A 16,744-nucleotide genomic window follows, 5' to 3' on the forward strand; every position below is an offset into this window, starting at 1 on the left:
TTCAGGGTGAGAGGGACAAACAGATATCATTGAGCAACTATTATTGTTTCTAAAGAGAATACAAATTTCCAAAGAGATGGCCTTGAAAACTATATTAAATTTTTTCCTGTATACTGGAAATTGGTATTTCAAAACAAAATCAGTGTGGTTGAATAAATTACCATCATTATCAAATAGCTGGTTCACTAACATCAATCCATTACTAAACCAGTTTTCAAGAAATAAAGATTTTCTCTCATGTATAATATTACAATTATTCCAATTTTAAAACAGTGTTTGGCGAGAAATTATGCCTGTAAATAAGTCCCTAAGCCAAAAGCATTTGCTGATGATAATTGGAAAGTTTACCAATTGAATAATTGCACATTAAAAGGGAATGTAGATCTCCTAATTGAGAAGAGACACATTCTCTAATAGTGAGACTGAAGCAGAAGATTTACATTTATTGTCAAACTTGTTATCAAACACACATTAATATACTAATAATCCTGTACTATAACTCCACATCAAATAAACACATCACTTAGTTTATTTAATCACATTTAATTGGCTACCAGTTGCTATAATGACTGATGCAGAATTAACCAATCAGGATCTTGCATTTTTCCATTTTGGAATGAAAGCTGCTAGTTAACTAGATACAGTCTGAACACAAATAATATATCCAGAAGGACACAAAGAAAGTTAAATCTAGATATGTTTGAGAAGATCAATTGCGAACATAATATTTGACTAATTTTGGGGCTTGATGACTACACCCCCACACTCTGTGACTACACCCTGATCCTGGCTGTTAATCTCACAAAACGAGAGAGAGAGAGAGAGAGAGAGAGAGAGAGAGAGAGAGATAGATAGATATGATGATGACCGTTTATGTGTAATGACTGTTAGTGAATGAAGCTTGTTTAAAGCTGAAATTTAAGGTTGCAAAAAAAACGTCTCAACAGATGGAGTCTCTCTCTCTCTCTCTCTCTGTTAGTTAGTAGCAGTTAGACCTCTTGGTGAGTAAAGATCACAAAAGCTCAATAATGTTAACTTTATGTTAACATGGTGATAGTACAGTTAGATTCAGGACACCAGAACATTTATATGTATTATATTTAACATTCTTTATGACAGGTTTATATCTAGAGCTGTCTCTGAATGACCAAAAATTATGTTTTTGGTACTGTGGATCTTGGTGACTGAATATACCAAGACCAGAGATGATAACATTCCCTTCCCCAGACTTCCTTATTTCTGTTGGTGAGCTAAAGACACTCAAAGTGAATAATAGACAGATTGTGTGAAGATAAATCCAATCTCCTGATCATCTTTGCTGAATGTCTAACATGGCAACAGAGCTTCTGTGTTTTGCAGTTTCTTATCTCTGTCTCCATATTTAAATACTTTTAGAATCATTTGGTCTGGATTAAACCTAAGAATATGGCAATGCTGTGAGGCAGTGTGTCAGATTTATTCTGTGATATCTGAAATATTTAGCCCATTATAGCAGAATATTTTTGGTGGACTTTTGCCCAGCATATAATAGCATCATTCAAAATTTATTGATGAATTAACTGGTAGTAATGTAATCTGACTAATAAAAAATACATCAGCTAATCTGTGAGTATCAAAGCAAAGCATCTGAAGATTTATAAGTGTAACATTTCACATTTTTAAAAGGAAATTACACAACTTTTAGAAAACCTATTTATTGCATTATTAAACATGTGATTTACTAACATGAAGGGGTCATCAAACCCAGGCCCCTAATGTACTCTTTCAATGCTCCATTCACTGTATATTCATGATTGTGATAGTGATTCTGCAGTAAAAACTCTAAAACTTACAGGTCAAACAAATATTTTCTTACTTCTTAAAGGAACATATATACAACATAAGTAGTTATATCATACAGTTTCTGTCAAGGTAACCCTATCGACTGTATCAGTGGGTCAATCTGGCCCCTGTGTGTCTGGGCAGTGGTGGAGAGGGATGTGTTGGGGGAGTAGCCCCCCAACAAAGGTGCTTATGTTAATGAGTCTGGTTTTTTCTGGGGTTTTTTTTTTGGGGGGGGGGGCACATCTGAAAAGCATATCAATGTTTAATATTGGGCATGTGTTGCTCAGGGTTAAACAACGTCTTTACAATATCTTCATGAAGAAATTGTCAAACTAACATCATGTTTTTTTTCTTGGAGCAGAAGTAAGGTCCTCTCTCATTTCATCAGGTCCTCTTCTTGGTGAATACACAGCGTTCTTCTAGAGGTATTAGGATTTCTCGGACCAGACATTGTAACAGATAGTTGCAGAGTTTCTTCTGTTTTTAACTACAACGTCTTAACCATTATTTAAACATTGAGACGCACGACTCTCTCCTTAATTCGTTAACATAAACACATTTGTAAGCATTCTGGTCAGCAAAACCCCCCAGAAATCACACGTCTCTGTCTCCCACAGACAGACAACTGCCAGGAAAGATCACACATTCAGATCAAACAGTGTTACAGAGGTCATAAATGTGCACGATGACTGCCGGCCAGTGGGGACATGGGATGTCAAAGCATAGACAAAAGCTTATGTATTTAGGGACAGTTCTGTGTAAGTATCCTCGTTGGCGAACCATTTTCCAAAAATTTGTTTGTAGTTGAAACAAAACGATTCCTTTCAACAGCACTTTTAAACGTTTTACCTCTTAAAGGTTTATGTTTAGAATGTATGTAAAAACATTTTTTACATTTCTTTGGCCATATCAATTGTGTATATGTTTCAGTGGTTTTATTTCAGTAAATGTTTATTCAAAGTCACGCCGTTCTCCCAAAAATGTAATCAACAGTTGTTTTCATTTATTTCACAAGCAAACATTCTGCTTATATATATTCACATTCAACCATCATGCTTTTCTAACAATGTGGTTACACAAAATGAAATCCCCCACACCAATATTAACCATTTGATACTCTTTTTCTTACATCAGACGTATTTCGCCTAAACCATCCTTAAGCTTCAAAATTAAACAATACCACAAAAGTAATTCCAGAAACAAACATTCTCTTATACCACAAAAAGGTATACATTTGTGTGTGATTAATTCAGTCTCATTAACATAAACACATTTGTTGGGGGAGATCCCCCACAATACACAAAACACACACCCCCAGGAAAGGAAGGACACAACCCAGACATACAGGTGCCAAAATGACCCACTGATACAGTCGACAGGGTTACCCCTATGGGCGGATGTGGTTCAGGTGGTTGAGCGGGTTGTCCACTAATAATATTGTTGGCGGTTCGATTCCCGGCCCGCATGTCTCCACATGCCGAAGTGTCATTGGGCAGGAACCCCAAGTTGCTCCGGATGGGAAGTTAGCGCCTTGCATGGCAGCTCTGCTACCATGGGTACCACCCCCCCCCGGCCCCCGGTCATAAATTAGGTGTACCTACAAACGGTCATTCAGGAAGCACACAAAGATCATAAATCAGCACACTACTTCTATTGACAGTTTGACAGAAAGTGTCTGCCGGGGAAACACGTATGGGCGTGGGGTTTGAGAGAGAGAGAGAGAGCGAGAGAGAGGTGTGTCTGAAACACGTATGTATGGGTGGGGTTTAGAGAGAGAGAGAGATGTGATTCGGTTTTAACATCATTAATGCTTTAACCCAGCGAATGGAAGACATCTCGGGAAAACTTATCTACTAGTTTAAATAATACGGCGATTCTTTTAGCCAACACTTTAACATTTTTACCTCATAAGGATCTTTGTTTAGAAGTCACGTAATATGTGCGATTCTTTTTAAACAGCTCTTTTAATCATTTTTACCTCCTAAAGGTTTATGTTTAGAAGGTATGTAATACGCGTGATACTTTTAAACAGATTCTTTTTTTTTAAAAAATGCTTTACCTCCTAAACTTTTTATTCAAAGGCAAATCGGGCTCCTAAAAAACGTAATCAACATTTGTTTTCATTTATTTCACAAACAAATATTCTACTCATATATGTACACATTCAAACATCATGCTTTTTCTAACAATGTGGTTACACAAACTAAATACCCCCACACAGTAACACAAACACATACCCAATATTACGCTTTTCAGACGTATTTCACCCCCTCCCCCCCCAAAAAAAACCCCAGACTCATTAACATAAACACCTTTGTTGGGGGGGCTACTCCCCCACACACCCCTCTCCACCACTGCCCAGACACACAGGGGCCAGATTGACCCACTGATACAGTCCATAGGGTTACCCCCCACCCCTGGTCATAAATTATGTTACCTACAGAAACATCGGCCAGGGAAGCACAAAGGGCCATAAATCAGCACACACTACTTTGATTGACAGTTTGACAGAAAGTGTATGATATAACGACTAACATATACAACATTAGCTTGCATTTAAAAATCATTTTAAATGAAAGTCTTATGTTAGAGGGAGAAGTTAGAGTCATGTGTCTCACTCAGAGGTCTGGATTGGACGATTAAAGTGGGCATTCCCACTGGTTAAATATATGTATTCCATCCTTGGTATTGGAGCGTTTTGGGAAAAACAGGAAAACAAAATAAAATCATGAATTTCGCTAAAACCCAAAGAGTAAGCAATAAAAGCCCATGAAACAGAATACTACAGTGCATTACAAATAAAATAATATTACAGTTTAATGCCTGAATGTCTCTTGACCTCACTTTAAAAAATAAAATGTAAAATATGTATCTTAATTTGATAAATTCACATGGCTAAATCTGATGGCTTTATATTAGAGCACTTATGTCTCCTTAATGAACTTGAATGAGTATAGCTCCGACCACAATGTCCACAGAGGTACGGCTTCTGTCCTGTATGACTCTGCTGGTGGCTGTGGAGCCTGCTCTGGTCACGAAAACTCTTCCCACACTGCGAACAGTAATACAGCTTCTCTCCTGTGTGAATGCGCTCATGCTGTTGGAGATAACGCTGGCAAGTAAAGCTCTTCCCACACTGTCCACAGTGATACAGCTTCTCTCCTGTGTGAATGCGCTCATGTCGTTGAAGATAAAATTGGCAAGTAAAGCTCTTCCCACACTGTCCACAGTGATACAGCTTCTCTCCTGTGTGAATGTACTTGTGTTGTTGGAGAGTATATAGTTGGCTAAAACTTTTCCCACACTGCGTGCAGTGATACGGCTTCTCTCCTGTGTGAATGCGCTCATGTCGTTGGAGATTACTCTGAAAAGTAAAACTCTTCCCACATTGGGAGCAGTAATACGGCTTCTCTCCTGTGTGAATGTATTTGTGTTGCTGGAGATTATTGTTACAAGTAAAACTCTTCCCACACTGGGAGCAGTAATATGGCTTTTCCTCTGTGTGAATGCGCTCATGTCGTTGGAGATTACTCTTACGAGCAAAACTCTTCCCACACTGGGAGCAGTAATACGGCTTCTCTCCTGTGTGAATGAGCTCATGCTGTTGGAGATTACTCTGAAAAGTAAAACTCTTCCCACACTGTCCACAGTGATACGGCTTCTGTCCGGTGTGAATGCGCTCGTGTCGCTGGAGATCATATAGGTGGGTAAAACTCTTCCCACACTGTCCACAGTAAAATGCCTTCTCCCCTGTGTGGATCCACTTGTGATCTTTGAAATGATGACTTTCAGTAAAACTTTCCCCACAATCTGAGCAGTGGTACATCTGGAAAACACAATAAAATTATTCAAGATGCTTATTTTAGATTTTGTCCCCATGTGTTTATGGAATAGTTTTTGGAAATGTCACCTACAATACTGTAATACGGCTTGATCACCCAATCACCCACCTTTAATGGCTGCAACAGCGTTGTAATTTTAGATTTGTAACATAATTCTATTAATTGCAGCCCAGTTTTACTAATGCCAAAACCACTATGACTGATCGTTTTCAAGAGCCAAGATGAACAAGTCAGTTGACCGTACACATCATTTCTCATCACTAATCACACAGAAATAGTTAATGTAAATCTTGGTATGTTTATCAAATTCAGAGACTAGCCATACAAAGATTACCTTACTCTGGGCGTCAATGTTTTTTCAAGCTGAAGCACTGAATGTGTTTTTACTGTGTTACTCATTCAGGTGTGAAGTTTATATCATGCCACATGCATGCTTCAATTCCAGTAACACAGCATCCATGGGGACTTGTATGGTGGTCGCCAAGCTTGTGTGATATAATTAGACCGTAAAGGATTTCACAGAGATTCTTTTAACTGTTGTGGCCAAAAATGCTGGATTTTGCTGAGCCTTTTTTAATTCCTTACATTTATATAGCACTTTCTAGCACTTTCTAGGCATAGAATGCGTTTACATTGTATTGGGGGGATGCTTTGGGTCTCCTCAACCACCACCAGTGTCCACCTGGATGATGCGACGGCAGCCATAGTGTGCCAGAACGCCCACCACACACCACCTATTGGTGAAGAGGAGAGGGTGATGTGGCCAATTCAGGGATGGAGATTATTAGGGGCCATGATAGAGAAGGGTTAATGGGGGGAGTTTCACCAGGACACCAGAGATATTTTGCCAGGGATTTTTAATGACCTCAGAGTGTCAGGACCTCAGTTTAACATCTCATCCAAAAGAGATAAGAGGTGTTTTTACAATATAGTGTCCCCGTCACTATACTGGGGCATTAGGCCCCGGCTTTGATAGATTATATATATATATATATATATATATATATATATATATATATATATATATATATATATATATATATATATAGTGACGACAGGCCAGCGGCTGGAACACAAAAGAAGAAAAGCGCTCCTCCCACACCTGCCGCCGGGGTGCTGAAAGGACAGCTCCGCCTTCAACACCACTAATGTTTTGGACAGCCAGAGAGTGCGTGGCAGAAACACACATGACTGGCAGCTAATGATCAGCCCGGCAGCTATCCACCATCCAGCAGCCGACGGGCACATATAAAAGGGCCTGCCTCCTCTAACAAAGGAGAGAACCGTCTCCAAACCAATGCTTACCTTCTGTTCTCTATTTTCATAGAAGATACGACTACAGAAGAGGATTTCGCTCCGTGGTTGCCTACCCATAGCTCCCTGACCTCCAGGACGGGCCTCAACCTCCATGGGAGACCGCATCACGCTCTTTACGGCCTGGAGGACGACAACACACCCCAAGTACCTCACACCACCACACTTTTTTCTCACCTTCACACACCCTCTGTTGAATAAAAACCCTCCCAGTCTGCACCTAAGTGGCTTCCTGTGTGTCTGTGCTCAAACCACCGCAGGCTAAGCTCGCTACACTGGTGGAGGATACGGGCTTGAGCACACACCCGCACACCCAGAGACAAATGGATCCCATGCTGCAGCACTTGCTGGAAACAAACATCCAACAACAATCAGTGACTCAACAGCTCACCCAGAGCCTACAAGTCACAACCAGAGAGCTCCTAACACAGTTGACAACGGCCCCTGCTGCCGCCATCCCTCTCCCTGACCCCAGCCGAGAAACCCAGCGCCTTCAACCCCGCCTGACCCAGGAGTACGACATCGAGACCTATTTGGAGGCCTTCAACCGGATCACCCTAAATGAAAACTGGGGCATCGAAGAGTGGTCCCTCAAGCTCGGCCTGCTACTCTCGGGGAAAGCCCGCACAGCTTATCACATGTTCTCACCCGAAGATGCCGCCGACTACGGAAATGTTAAAAGCGAGATTCTAGCACGATGTGGGCCAACACCCGCAGAGCCAATCCACGGGTACAAGTGGATGCCCTCCTTCACATCACCAAGAGGTGGCTCCAGCCAGACCAAAACACCGCCACCAAGGTTGCCGAGAAATTAGCCATGGACTGGTTCCTACGAACTCTGCTGCCCGCAGAATGCCAAGCCATGGGATTGCAGGCTCACAACAACCCCAAAGAAATGATAACCACCCTGGAACAAGCCTTTGCCACCCTGGAACTCGGCAGGGAAGGACGATGAGCACTCAGCCCTCCTAGAAGGCTCCCACCTTGCCGTCTGGAACGGAACTACACCGGGGAGAGAGGGAATGGCCGAAGTCGCCCTGCCTATGGAACACCTCAGGATGAGGCCATGCCAACAGAGCCAGACCTAGAAACCCTGAAAAAAGCCCAGAAACCCTGGCTGGCAGGGTGTGCTCCAATGTTTTCTGCTTTTGCTACCATTGACACAGATAACAGCAAATGGGCCTTGGTCCAGCAGGGAGAGGATCTAACCCTCACACAAAAACAGGAGCTGACAGAACTCGTAGACCAGTTCACCGATGTCTTCTCAACTACTCCAGTGATGACACAGCTGGTCCACCACGAGATTAAGACCCGTCCAGGAGTGGTGGTTAGACAGCGGCCCTACCGTGTTCCAGAGGCCCGCCGCAAGGCTATCGAGGAGGGGGTGGGCCAGATTCTTCGGGACAACATCATAGATGAGTCCGCCAGCCCCTGGTCCAGCCCCATCGTGATTGTGCCTAAGCCAGACGAAAGTATCTGCCTTTGGAATGACTTCTGGAAGTTGAACCAGGTCTCAGAATTCAACAGCTATCCCCTCCTAATGGGGTGGATGACCTAATGGAGCGATCTGGGAAAGCCCGATTCATATCCACACTGGACCTCACAAAAGGTTACTGGCAAGTGGCACTGGCCACAGAAGCAATACCAAAGACTGCCTTCAGTACTGCAAATGGCCACTGGCAGTACTGGGTTCTCCCCTTTGGGCTACACGGAGTGCCCTCAATGTTCCAGAGGCTGACAGATATCATCCAATGACCACATCGTATGTTTGCAGCCGCCTACCTGGACGATGTGGTCATACACTCCACCACTTGGTCTGATCACTTGTTCCACCTGGGGAAAGAGCTCCAGAAGGCCAAGCTGACAGCCAACCCAAAAAATTTTCACCTGGGGCTGACCGAGGCACATTACCTAGGATACCGTATTGGCCAGAGCCTGCTAAAGCCACAAGCAAAGAAGATCGAGGCAGTTAAGGACTACCTTCGGCCTACATCAAAAAAAACAGGTACGGGCCTTCTTAGAGTTGGCGGGGTATTACTGCAGATTCGTGCCTAACTTCTTCTCTGTAGTCTCCCCCCTCTCAGATCTCACAAAGATGGGACAACCGGACCGGGTGAAATGGTCTACAGAGGCAGAGCAGGTGTTCCAAGCCCTGAAAGATGCTCTCACCAGCGTTCCAGTGCTACATAATCCGGACTTCACCCTGCTGTTCACGGTACACACGGATGCATCAGTGACCGGGCTGGACGTTCGACAGAGCACATATAGACCTGAAAACATGGATATTTCCCAAAAGTGGCAGAAAGTTTACAGCACTCTGGCCCTGGAGCTCTCAGGAAACAGACTACAAACTTCTGCTCAACAAAGTGAAAATGTTGTCGTATCACCCCACTCTGTCATGGAATATTATTCAAAAACCTAAGTCTATAACACTAGAACCGTATTACACTTGTTTCATTAATGTATCTGAAACAACACTGATGGAAAACTTTTGAATGATAATGTATATTTTTGTGAATTGCTACAAAACTATAAACATTAGTTTTGAACATGTGCATAAATCTTCTGTTCCACCCCAAACATAAAGTCTTTTGAATAAAACCTTCTGAATAAGACCCCATTTTCTACCACATCCATTATACAATATTTTAATCAATCAAAGTATAATTCACTCATGTATAAAGTATAAGTTGTGAAAGAGTATCAACAAGGTATAATCAATGAAATGAGTTAATCCACTAAAACATATGCTTCAAGAGTATTACCAATTGTTAATCAGTATACTGGTACCTGTTCGAGCTGGGAATGTATGTAATCTTTTTGGAATGTAATCTTTTTTTAAAAAAGAGAGCTGGCTGTACCACGCCAGCATTAAAAATAATGTAAGGAGGGAGGCCCAAGTTTTAAGGGTCTTTCACACTGAGCGCAATTAAGCGATGTGAATGTTTGACGCGATGGTGCTCTTGAAGCAAAACAATAGATCCATATGAAGCTGTTCACACTGGGTGCGTCATTCGTAGCACGACAAAGCAACACATTTTTAGCTCAGCATGTTGATTTTTTTCCCGTCGCTCAGCAAAGAAACAATTAGATTTGAGCTTTAGTTCACGTGCATGGAGACACTGCTGTTGCACAAAAGGGTGAGATAGGTGGCACTATAGAACAGAAAGCGGTTTTGAAAACCAGTGTAAATACCGAAGAAGAGTATTCTGGAAGAGATAAGAGAATGGATATTGAGTTCTTATCATCATTTGCCAAGTTTCCGTCCACTTTTTGCACATTTCTGTTATTGACAGTGTTTAAAAAACTTTGTGATATTTGCTGTATCCCAACTGTTTCCATCCAGTTGGCCTTTTACTGATAAAATGGTGCACATCAGTTACTTATGCATTAAAAAGTGCCGTTTGCTCAGCGCACATGCTGTATCTCTCTCTCGCTCTCTCACACACACACAAACAAGTGCGTGTACCATGGAGATATAAACAAACCGTTGTCACATGCCATAGTATAAAGTATATTTCTTACTGAAATACTTCATATTTGTTTGAATGCAAACAAATCTTTTTTTTCCATAATATTACAGTTGGACTTTATGTAGAAAACAGTACTCAGCATGTCATTTGTTATTTATCTTTATATTCTTGTTAAAACATCAGTAATAAATACAACTCAATAGTAACTGAAATGACAGTTCAGTTCTGATCAAAGTGGGCTGGTCTTGGGCATTAAACTCGGGTTTTGTCCCACTACTGTGTTATAGTTAACATTATTTCATTCATACTAAAACAGCTTGATGGTGCTGTTCAAAAAGCTCAGTTTCTGGGTAGAATACACATAAAATAAAATAAGAAAAGTTAGTTTCTGTGCTTCCTAATAGTTTGTGTTGTGGTGCTATGCGCCAACATTTAAGTGATTCTTCCTCTCAGGTCAAAGACGATAAACTGATCAGCTGAACAGTGGGTTGCGCCACCTAGTGTGCAGGCGGGAATTAGCTGAAGCGAACAATCGTGTAGCTTTCTGTATGAAAGCATCGTTCGTCTGCCATTCTCTTCGCTTTATCGCATTGCGCTCAGGGTGAAAGGGCCTTTAGAATTAATGGTGGTGCACAGCCAATGTCTGAATAAATAAAAAATTGGAAAAAAAACCCACCTGATAAGATCAGTGTTTTAGAATTGAATAAAGGCATGCATCAAGGATAAGCAAGGGAGTTGATCCGCAGACTAGCTCGACTTTGTTGTTTGAATAACAAAGTCTATCTTTCAACATGAAGACCCCGAGACTCTTGGAGTGCTTTTTGCTGAAGAAGATTCCATGACCCTATCTAACAAGTGGAGCACGTGTTACACATTTCAATCTAATGAACGTTAGTTAGCTAGCTAACAGTTAGCAGGCTTGTCTTCTGGTTTGCTAATCTGCTAATTGTTTCAGAATGTACAAAAAAAAATTAAAACATTTTAAAACTGAGTTTTTAAAAACCTGTTTGCTGTAGTTAGTAGCAATAATGAATATTATCGTGTTGCATTTGGTTTTACATGTGTACCTTATACAGTCAAAAAGTTATTGACTTTTTATTATTTTTCTCTTTTTTAATTGTCTAAAAAATGTAAAAAGCTTTTAAAATTATATTTGCTGTAGTTGGTAGCAATAATAGACAGTGTCATAATGCATTTGGTTTTACATATGTTATTGAATTTATTTATTTATTTATTTATTATTTTTTTCTTATAAAATTTTTTCAAATAAAAATGTTTAAAAAGTTAGTGTTTAAAATCTCTCTCATTCTATATATGTATATAATGTGTGTGTGTGATTTTAATAAATTCAGCTATTATCTTGTCTAGTAGACTATATCTGAACATCTGTTATGTGAAATAGCTTATACAGGACAGTACTAGATTTTTATGATCCCTCTTATTTTGTTAACAACATTAAGCTTTTGCAAATTCTACAACTATACAATTGCAAATTCTACAATTACACAATTCTACAATGATTTTGCAGATTCTACATGTGGGCACAACTGTATATATACATATACACACGTGTGTGTGTGTGTGTGTGTGTGTGTATATATATATATATATATATATATATATATATATACACACACACACACACACACATACATACACACACACACACACACACACACACACATTTTATTAGAGCACGTAAGACTTTTGTGTAATATTGCCCTTATAGTGAGTCTTACATCCCACTCCATACTGAATCCTAACACAATAAGTCAGATATCCTGTGGAGTAGACGACTATAATCTTGGTAGAATCTTACACAGCTGCCCAGGTTATACACTTTTTACACGGTCCCTTACTGACGGATAATACACATTTCGTCCTTTTTATGTTAATTTCTTGAGAAATATAAGAGAGAATCTCCAATGTGCAGCGAATATGTCCCAATATAAAACCTGCTATACCACGGTCTAACTGGTGACGTCATCAGAACGCGCGGTGTTTGCGGGTAAGTTTTCTGCTTGTTGTATATAATGTTGTATTGGTCACTTAATTATAAACAAGTTCTCAGAGTTTAAAAATGAAAAGAGAAATCAGACACATGACTAAACTTTACCTCTGAGCCAGTAGCAGCAGGAGTCTGTGCAGATTTTCTTAAAGAGCGCCGTCTGGATTTCATTATAAGAGGTGTAAAGAATCAGGACACTGGAAGGAAAATACAGAGATTCAGAGACAGGGTTAGCTGCCGCGCGGAGAAAATGGGCGTATCTAAAGGTAGGGGCGTGTCTAAATGTTTCTCATTGGTGAAAGGGGAATTAAAGGTTTCTCATTGGTGAAAGGAGCGTCTTGCTTGGAACTGCGTTTGCCAATCAGCGTTAACCATATAGAAACGTCATTTGCTTTGGACTTGAAGAAGATGGATTTTGGTTAACGCGCCATTTTATGAGGCGCTTTCCTTCTGTTTTGAGTTTGCGGCAGGGATTTTCCCAGTAATCAGAAAAAAAAGTATTTGTGGTTGTTATGGTTTTACTAATAAAAAGAATTAATAGCTACTATGGAACAAATATTTTTCGTAATATTGGTTTAGAAACTACTCAATATTCTGTAAAACATGGCCTTTATATTTATCCATTACTGATTATATTACAAAGATCCAACTACACCTATTTATATTTGTACTATAATAATTCTGTTGTATTTAAAATGAATAAAAAGATCTGACACCTTGTCATTTTTTTCATTAAATCATTTTCCCCCATCATTACTATGACATTTAAATACGGTAAATTTAATGTGTGCTTCATAATCTAAATCACAGTGCACATATTCATGCAATAATGAAAGAATCCACCATTGTGCAGTTATATATTAACTGATTAATTTTTATTATTATTATTAATTTGACAATTTTTTATAAGTAGCAGAGTCTTTGCATACTCCCATATATGAAGTACTGTGAAATAAATAATTGTCACTTAGCAAATACCCACACAAGCACATTAAATCAAGGAAAAACAAACTTGAATGCACACATGGAAAACTTATTATTGCTAAGGTTTCAAAATGTAAGCAACAAAACAGACATGCAGAATCACAATTGCTGAATCAGATGCAAGCAATGATTTCCAAACAGCAAGTGAAGGAGAGACCAAAAAGGAAGGAAACGAGTCCAGTGCTGAAACTGCTTTAAAAGAAAAATGAAAAAAATACAGGTAAGACATACATCCTCATGTAAACTTGGGCTACATCACATTCTACACCCACCATTTAAACTGACAAACTGTTAATCAGGCTGCAACACAAGGTGATTTTTTTTACCAAAATAATAATCATAATTATACAGAATAACAGTTTCATGCATAATAATGGATGTAAATATAATATTCCTATCAAAATATTTTCAGAATAATCTGTAAACCCAAATTTCTTATCTTCTCAAAAAAGGATAAACATAATAATTCAAGTTTGATGAAATGGAAACAAATGAGACTATAAATATGGACAAAACTACAAACATGTAACCGAATATTGTCACTACAGACACAAATTGTCACAGAAAAGGGTTGAAATGTTTATGATGTCAAACACCAAAAATACTGGTGTGAAAGCACAATTAAAGAACAGTTGTCCCAATAATAAAAATTCTCTCTTCATTTACCCTCATGCCTTATCACATTGGTCTGACTTGCATTGTGCTGCTGAATACAAATAATTTCAGAAGAGTATCTCAGCTCTGTAGGTCCAAAGTGACCAGAATTTAAAATGCAGCACAATCAATAACTCCAGTGAATCCAAGTCTTCTAAAGTGTTTTGATTTATTTGGAGAAACCGACCAAACTTTTTTAAATATTGGTATGCCGCTTAAATATTTGAAAATTTTGATGGAAATTGTTATGCTTACACTAAATTTATGTTTTGGAACATGGTCAGTAACAACGGGGAACCCCAGATTACGATCCAATCACTATTATCATTTGTTGCCTCTTGTCCGTACTATGCAAGCTGACGTCACATATTGTCTTTCCTGTGGTGAAATTTTGAGGCTTGTTATCTCTACTGCGTAAAAGAGCTCTGGAGTGGGACTCTCATCTATGTGTTAGAGTCGGTCTGGCACTCTGATCCGGTTCTGAGTGTTATGAAGTTGTTACATACAGTACATATATTTGCTACATAAATACTAACACTTGTATTAAATTCGTGTAACTGCATGTTCCGTACTGAACACCTCATATCCATTTGGTTCACACAGATACATGTACCACTGCAGCCCTAACCAATATGCTATTAAAATATCAAGAAAGGATTTAAAAAACGTATTTTATAAGGTTTCAGGTAATGGTGTGTCATTTGAATTTGCTTAGCTAAAGCTTCATCCTTCAAGCCAGGAAGTAAACCCTATGTTATCAGGCACTGGAACACAGAAACAGATATAATAAGCATCAATTGTTAGGTTGTGTGTGAATACTCTCTAAACAATTTCATAATGCCCTGACACAGACATATGAGACATAATGATACTGAGGGGCCTACTCAGTGCACTACTGGTATCGTTTCACACACAGTGTCATATGGCTTATCAACTTCAGTTAAAGCCTTCCCCAGATATCACCCAAGTTACCTATTCTTTCTTTCTGCTTACTTTTTAAACTTCATATTTAGCCCTATCCAGAAGCGCCCCTTCTCAGTTAACAAATATTACCAAATTCAAACATTGTAGCCTGGAAATTTTTGACACTGAATGACCCTACACTGAAAATGTTATACATGGTTGAAAATGATATATTTTGACTCACATGTCAGTATGCTGGCCTGCAATCCTCCATTGTTATGCATCTATGTCTTCACAAACAGGATGGTTCATGGTCAGCCTGAGAGTCTGGAGTAAACAGCAACAAGCCTCAATTTAATAGGGAACCCATTTATAGAAAACATACATTCATTACACTTTGATGAACTGTCAAGCTATACATCACATAACAATTACAATTCAGCCTAACCAAAAGCAATATGCTTTCAATTATGACATTTCATGGTTATGTACCTATATAATCAAATTCTGCCTGTGTAATATGTAGAAAGGAAATTCGTTGTGTTGTAACAGGTGTAGTGAGCTTAGTCAGTGATGAGCTGAGCACAGACACACAGGAGGCCTTTTAAGTGCCGAACGTGGAGAGTTTTATTCGATACTGTGAGCGTGTGGGTGAGAAAGAATTGCAGTGGGGTGAAGTGCTCAGGTGTTGGTGTCGTTCTCCGTGCTGCAGAGGGCGTGCTGGGGTCTTCCAGAGCTCTGTGGATGCACTACTGACAGAAGTCTCGGATCTCTGCATCCATTCCAGCCCAGATAAAGCGGTCCTTCAATTTCTCCAGTGTGTTTCGTGCCCCCAGGTGGCCCCCGAGTGGATGGGCATGGGCCAGGTGCATCAGTAACCAGATTCTTGTCTTAGGGACCACCAGGAGGTCGTCGGTTTCCCCCCTGCGGTTGGCCCTGTAATAGAGCAGACCACCCCTAACCAGAAAGTAGGCTGTGGGGAGTCCTTGGTCCTGATTCTGGTCGACCCCCTCGATCTGTCGCACCTGTGCCCAGCAATGCTTCAGACGGTCGTCTTCTTTCTGCTCCCGCCCAAAGTTCACCTGTCGTTTCACCTGTTGGCTGACAGGGTGGGTGTTTTGAGTGGATTAGGTGTATGGAGGGCACACCCTGCCAGCCAGGGCTTTTGGGCTTTTTTCGGGGTTTCCGGGTCCGGTTCTGTCAGCATGGCCTCGTCCCAGGGTGCTCTGTAGGCGGCTCGGCTTCGGCCATTCCTCCTCTCCCCAGTGTAGTTCCGTTGCTGACGACAAGGTGGGAATCTCCTCGGAGGGCTGAATGCTCATTGTCTTTCCCTGCCGAGTTCCAGGCTGGCCAAGGCTCGTTCTAGGGCTGTTATCACTTCTTTGGGATTGTTGGGCACCTGCATCCCTACTGCCTGGTGTTCTGCGTGCGGCAAAGTCCTTATGAACCGGTCCATGGCTACCCTCTCCGCAACCTCAGTGGCGGTGCATTGGTCTGTATGGAGCCACCTGTTGGTGATGCATAGGAGGGTGTCCATCTGTCTACATGGGTTATTTCTGCGCTGGTAGGTCCACTGGTGGAACTCTGCCGCCACTTCATTGGGTGTTCACCCACATCGTGCTAGCAGATCCCTTTTCATATTTCCATAGTCGGCCGTTTCTTCAGGTGAGAGCACACAGTAAGCTGTGCGGGCTTCCCCAGAGAGTAGCGGGCCGATGATACGGGACAATTCCTCGCTGTCC

General features: G+C 40.6%; 1 protein-coding gene across 1 annotated transcript in view; it reads right to left on the reverse strand.

The window, feature by feature from the left end:
- Positions 1–14,112, reverse strand: part of LOC128623687 (zinc finger protein 271-like) — a 30,288-nt gene extending 16,176 nt beyond the window's left edge. Inside the window, exons 1-2 of the mRNA XM_053650836.1 lie at positions 12,570–14,112; positions 4,716–5,650 (exon numbers count right to left, since the gene is read on the reverse strand). Of these exons, the coding sequence (XP_053506811.1) occupies positions 4,716–5,650; positions 12,570–12,632 (998 nt within the window). The 5' untranslated portion in view covers positions 12,633–14,112. The remainder of the gene's footprint in view (positions 1–4,715; positions 5,651–12,569) is intronic.
- Positions 14,113–16,744: the final 2,632 nt, after the last annotated feature.

Source organism: Ictalurus furcatus, chromosome 19 (genome assembly GCF_023375685.1).
Source record: "Ictalurus furcatus strain D&B chromosome 19, Billie_1.0, whole genome shotgun sequence".
Taxonomy (NCBI): domain Eukaryota; kingdom Metazoa; phylum Chordata; class Actinopteri; order Siluriformes; family Ictaluridae; genus Ictalurus; species Ictalurus furcatus.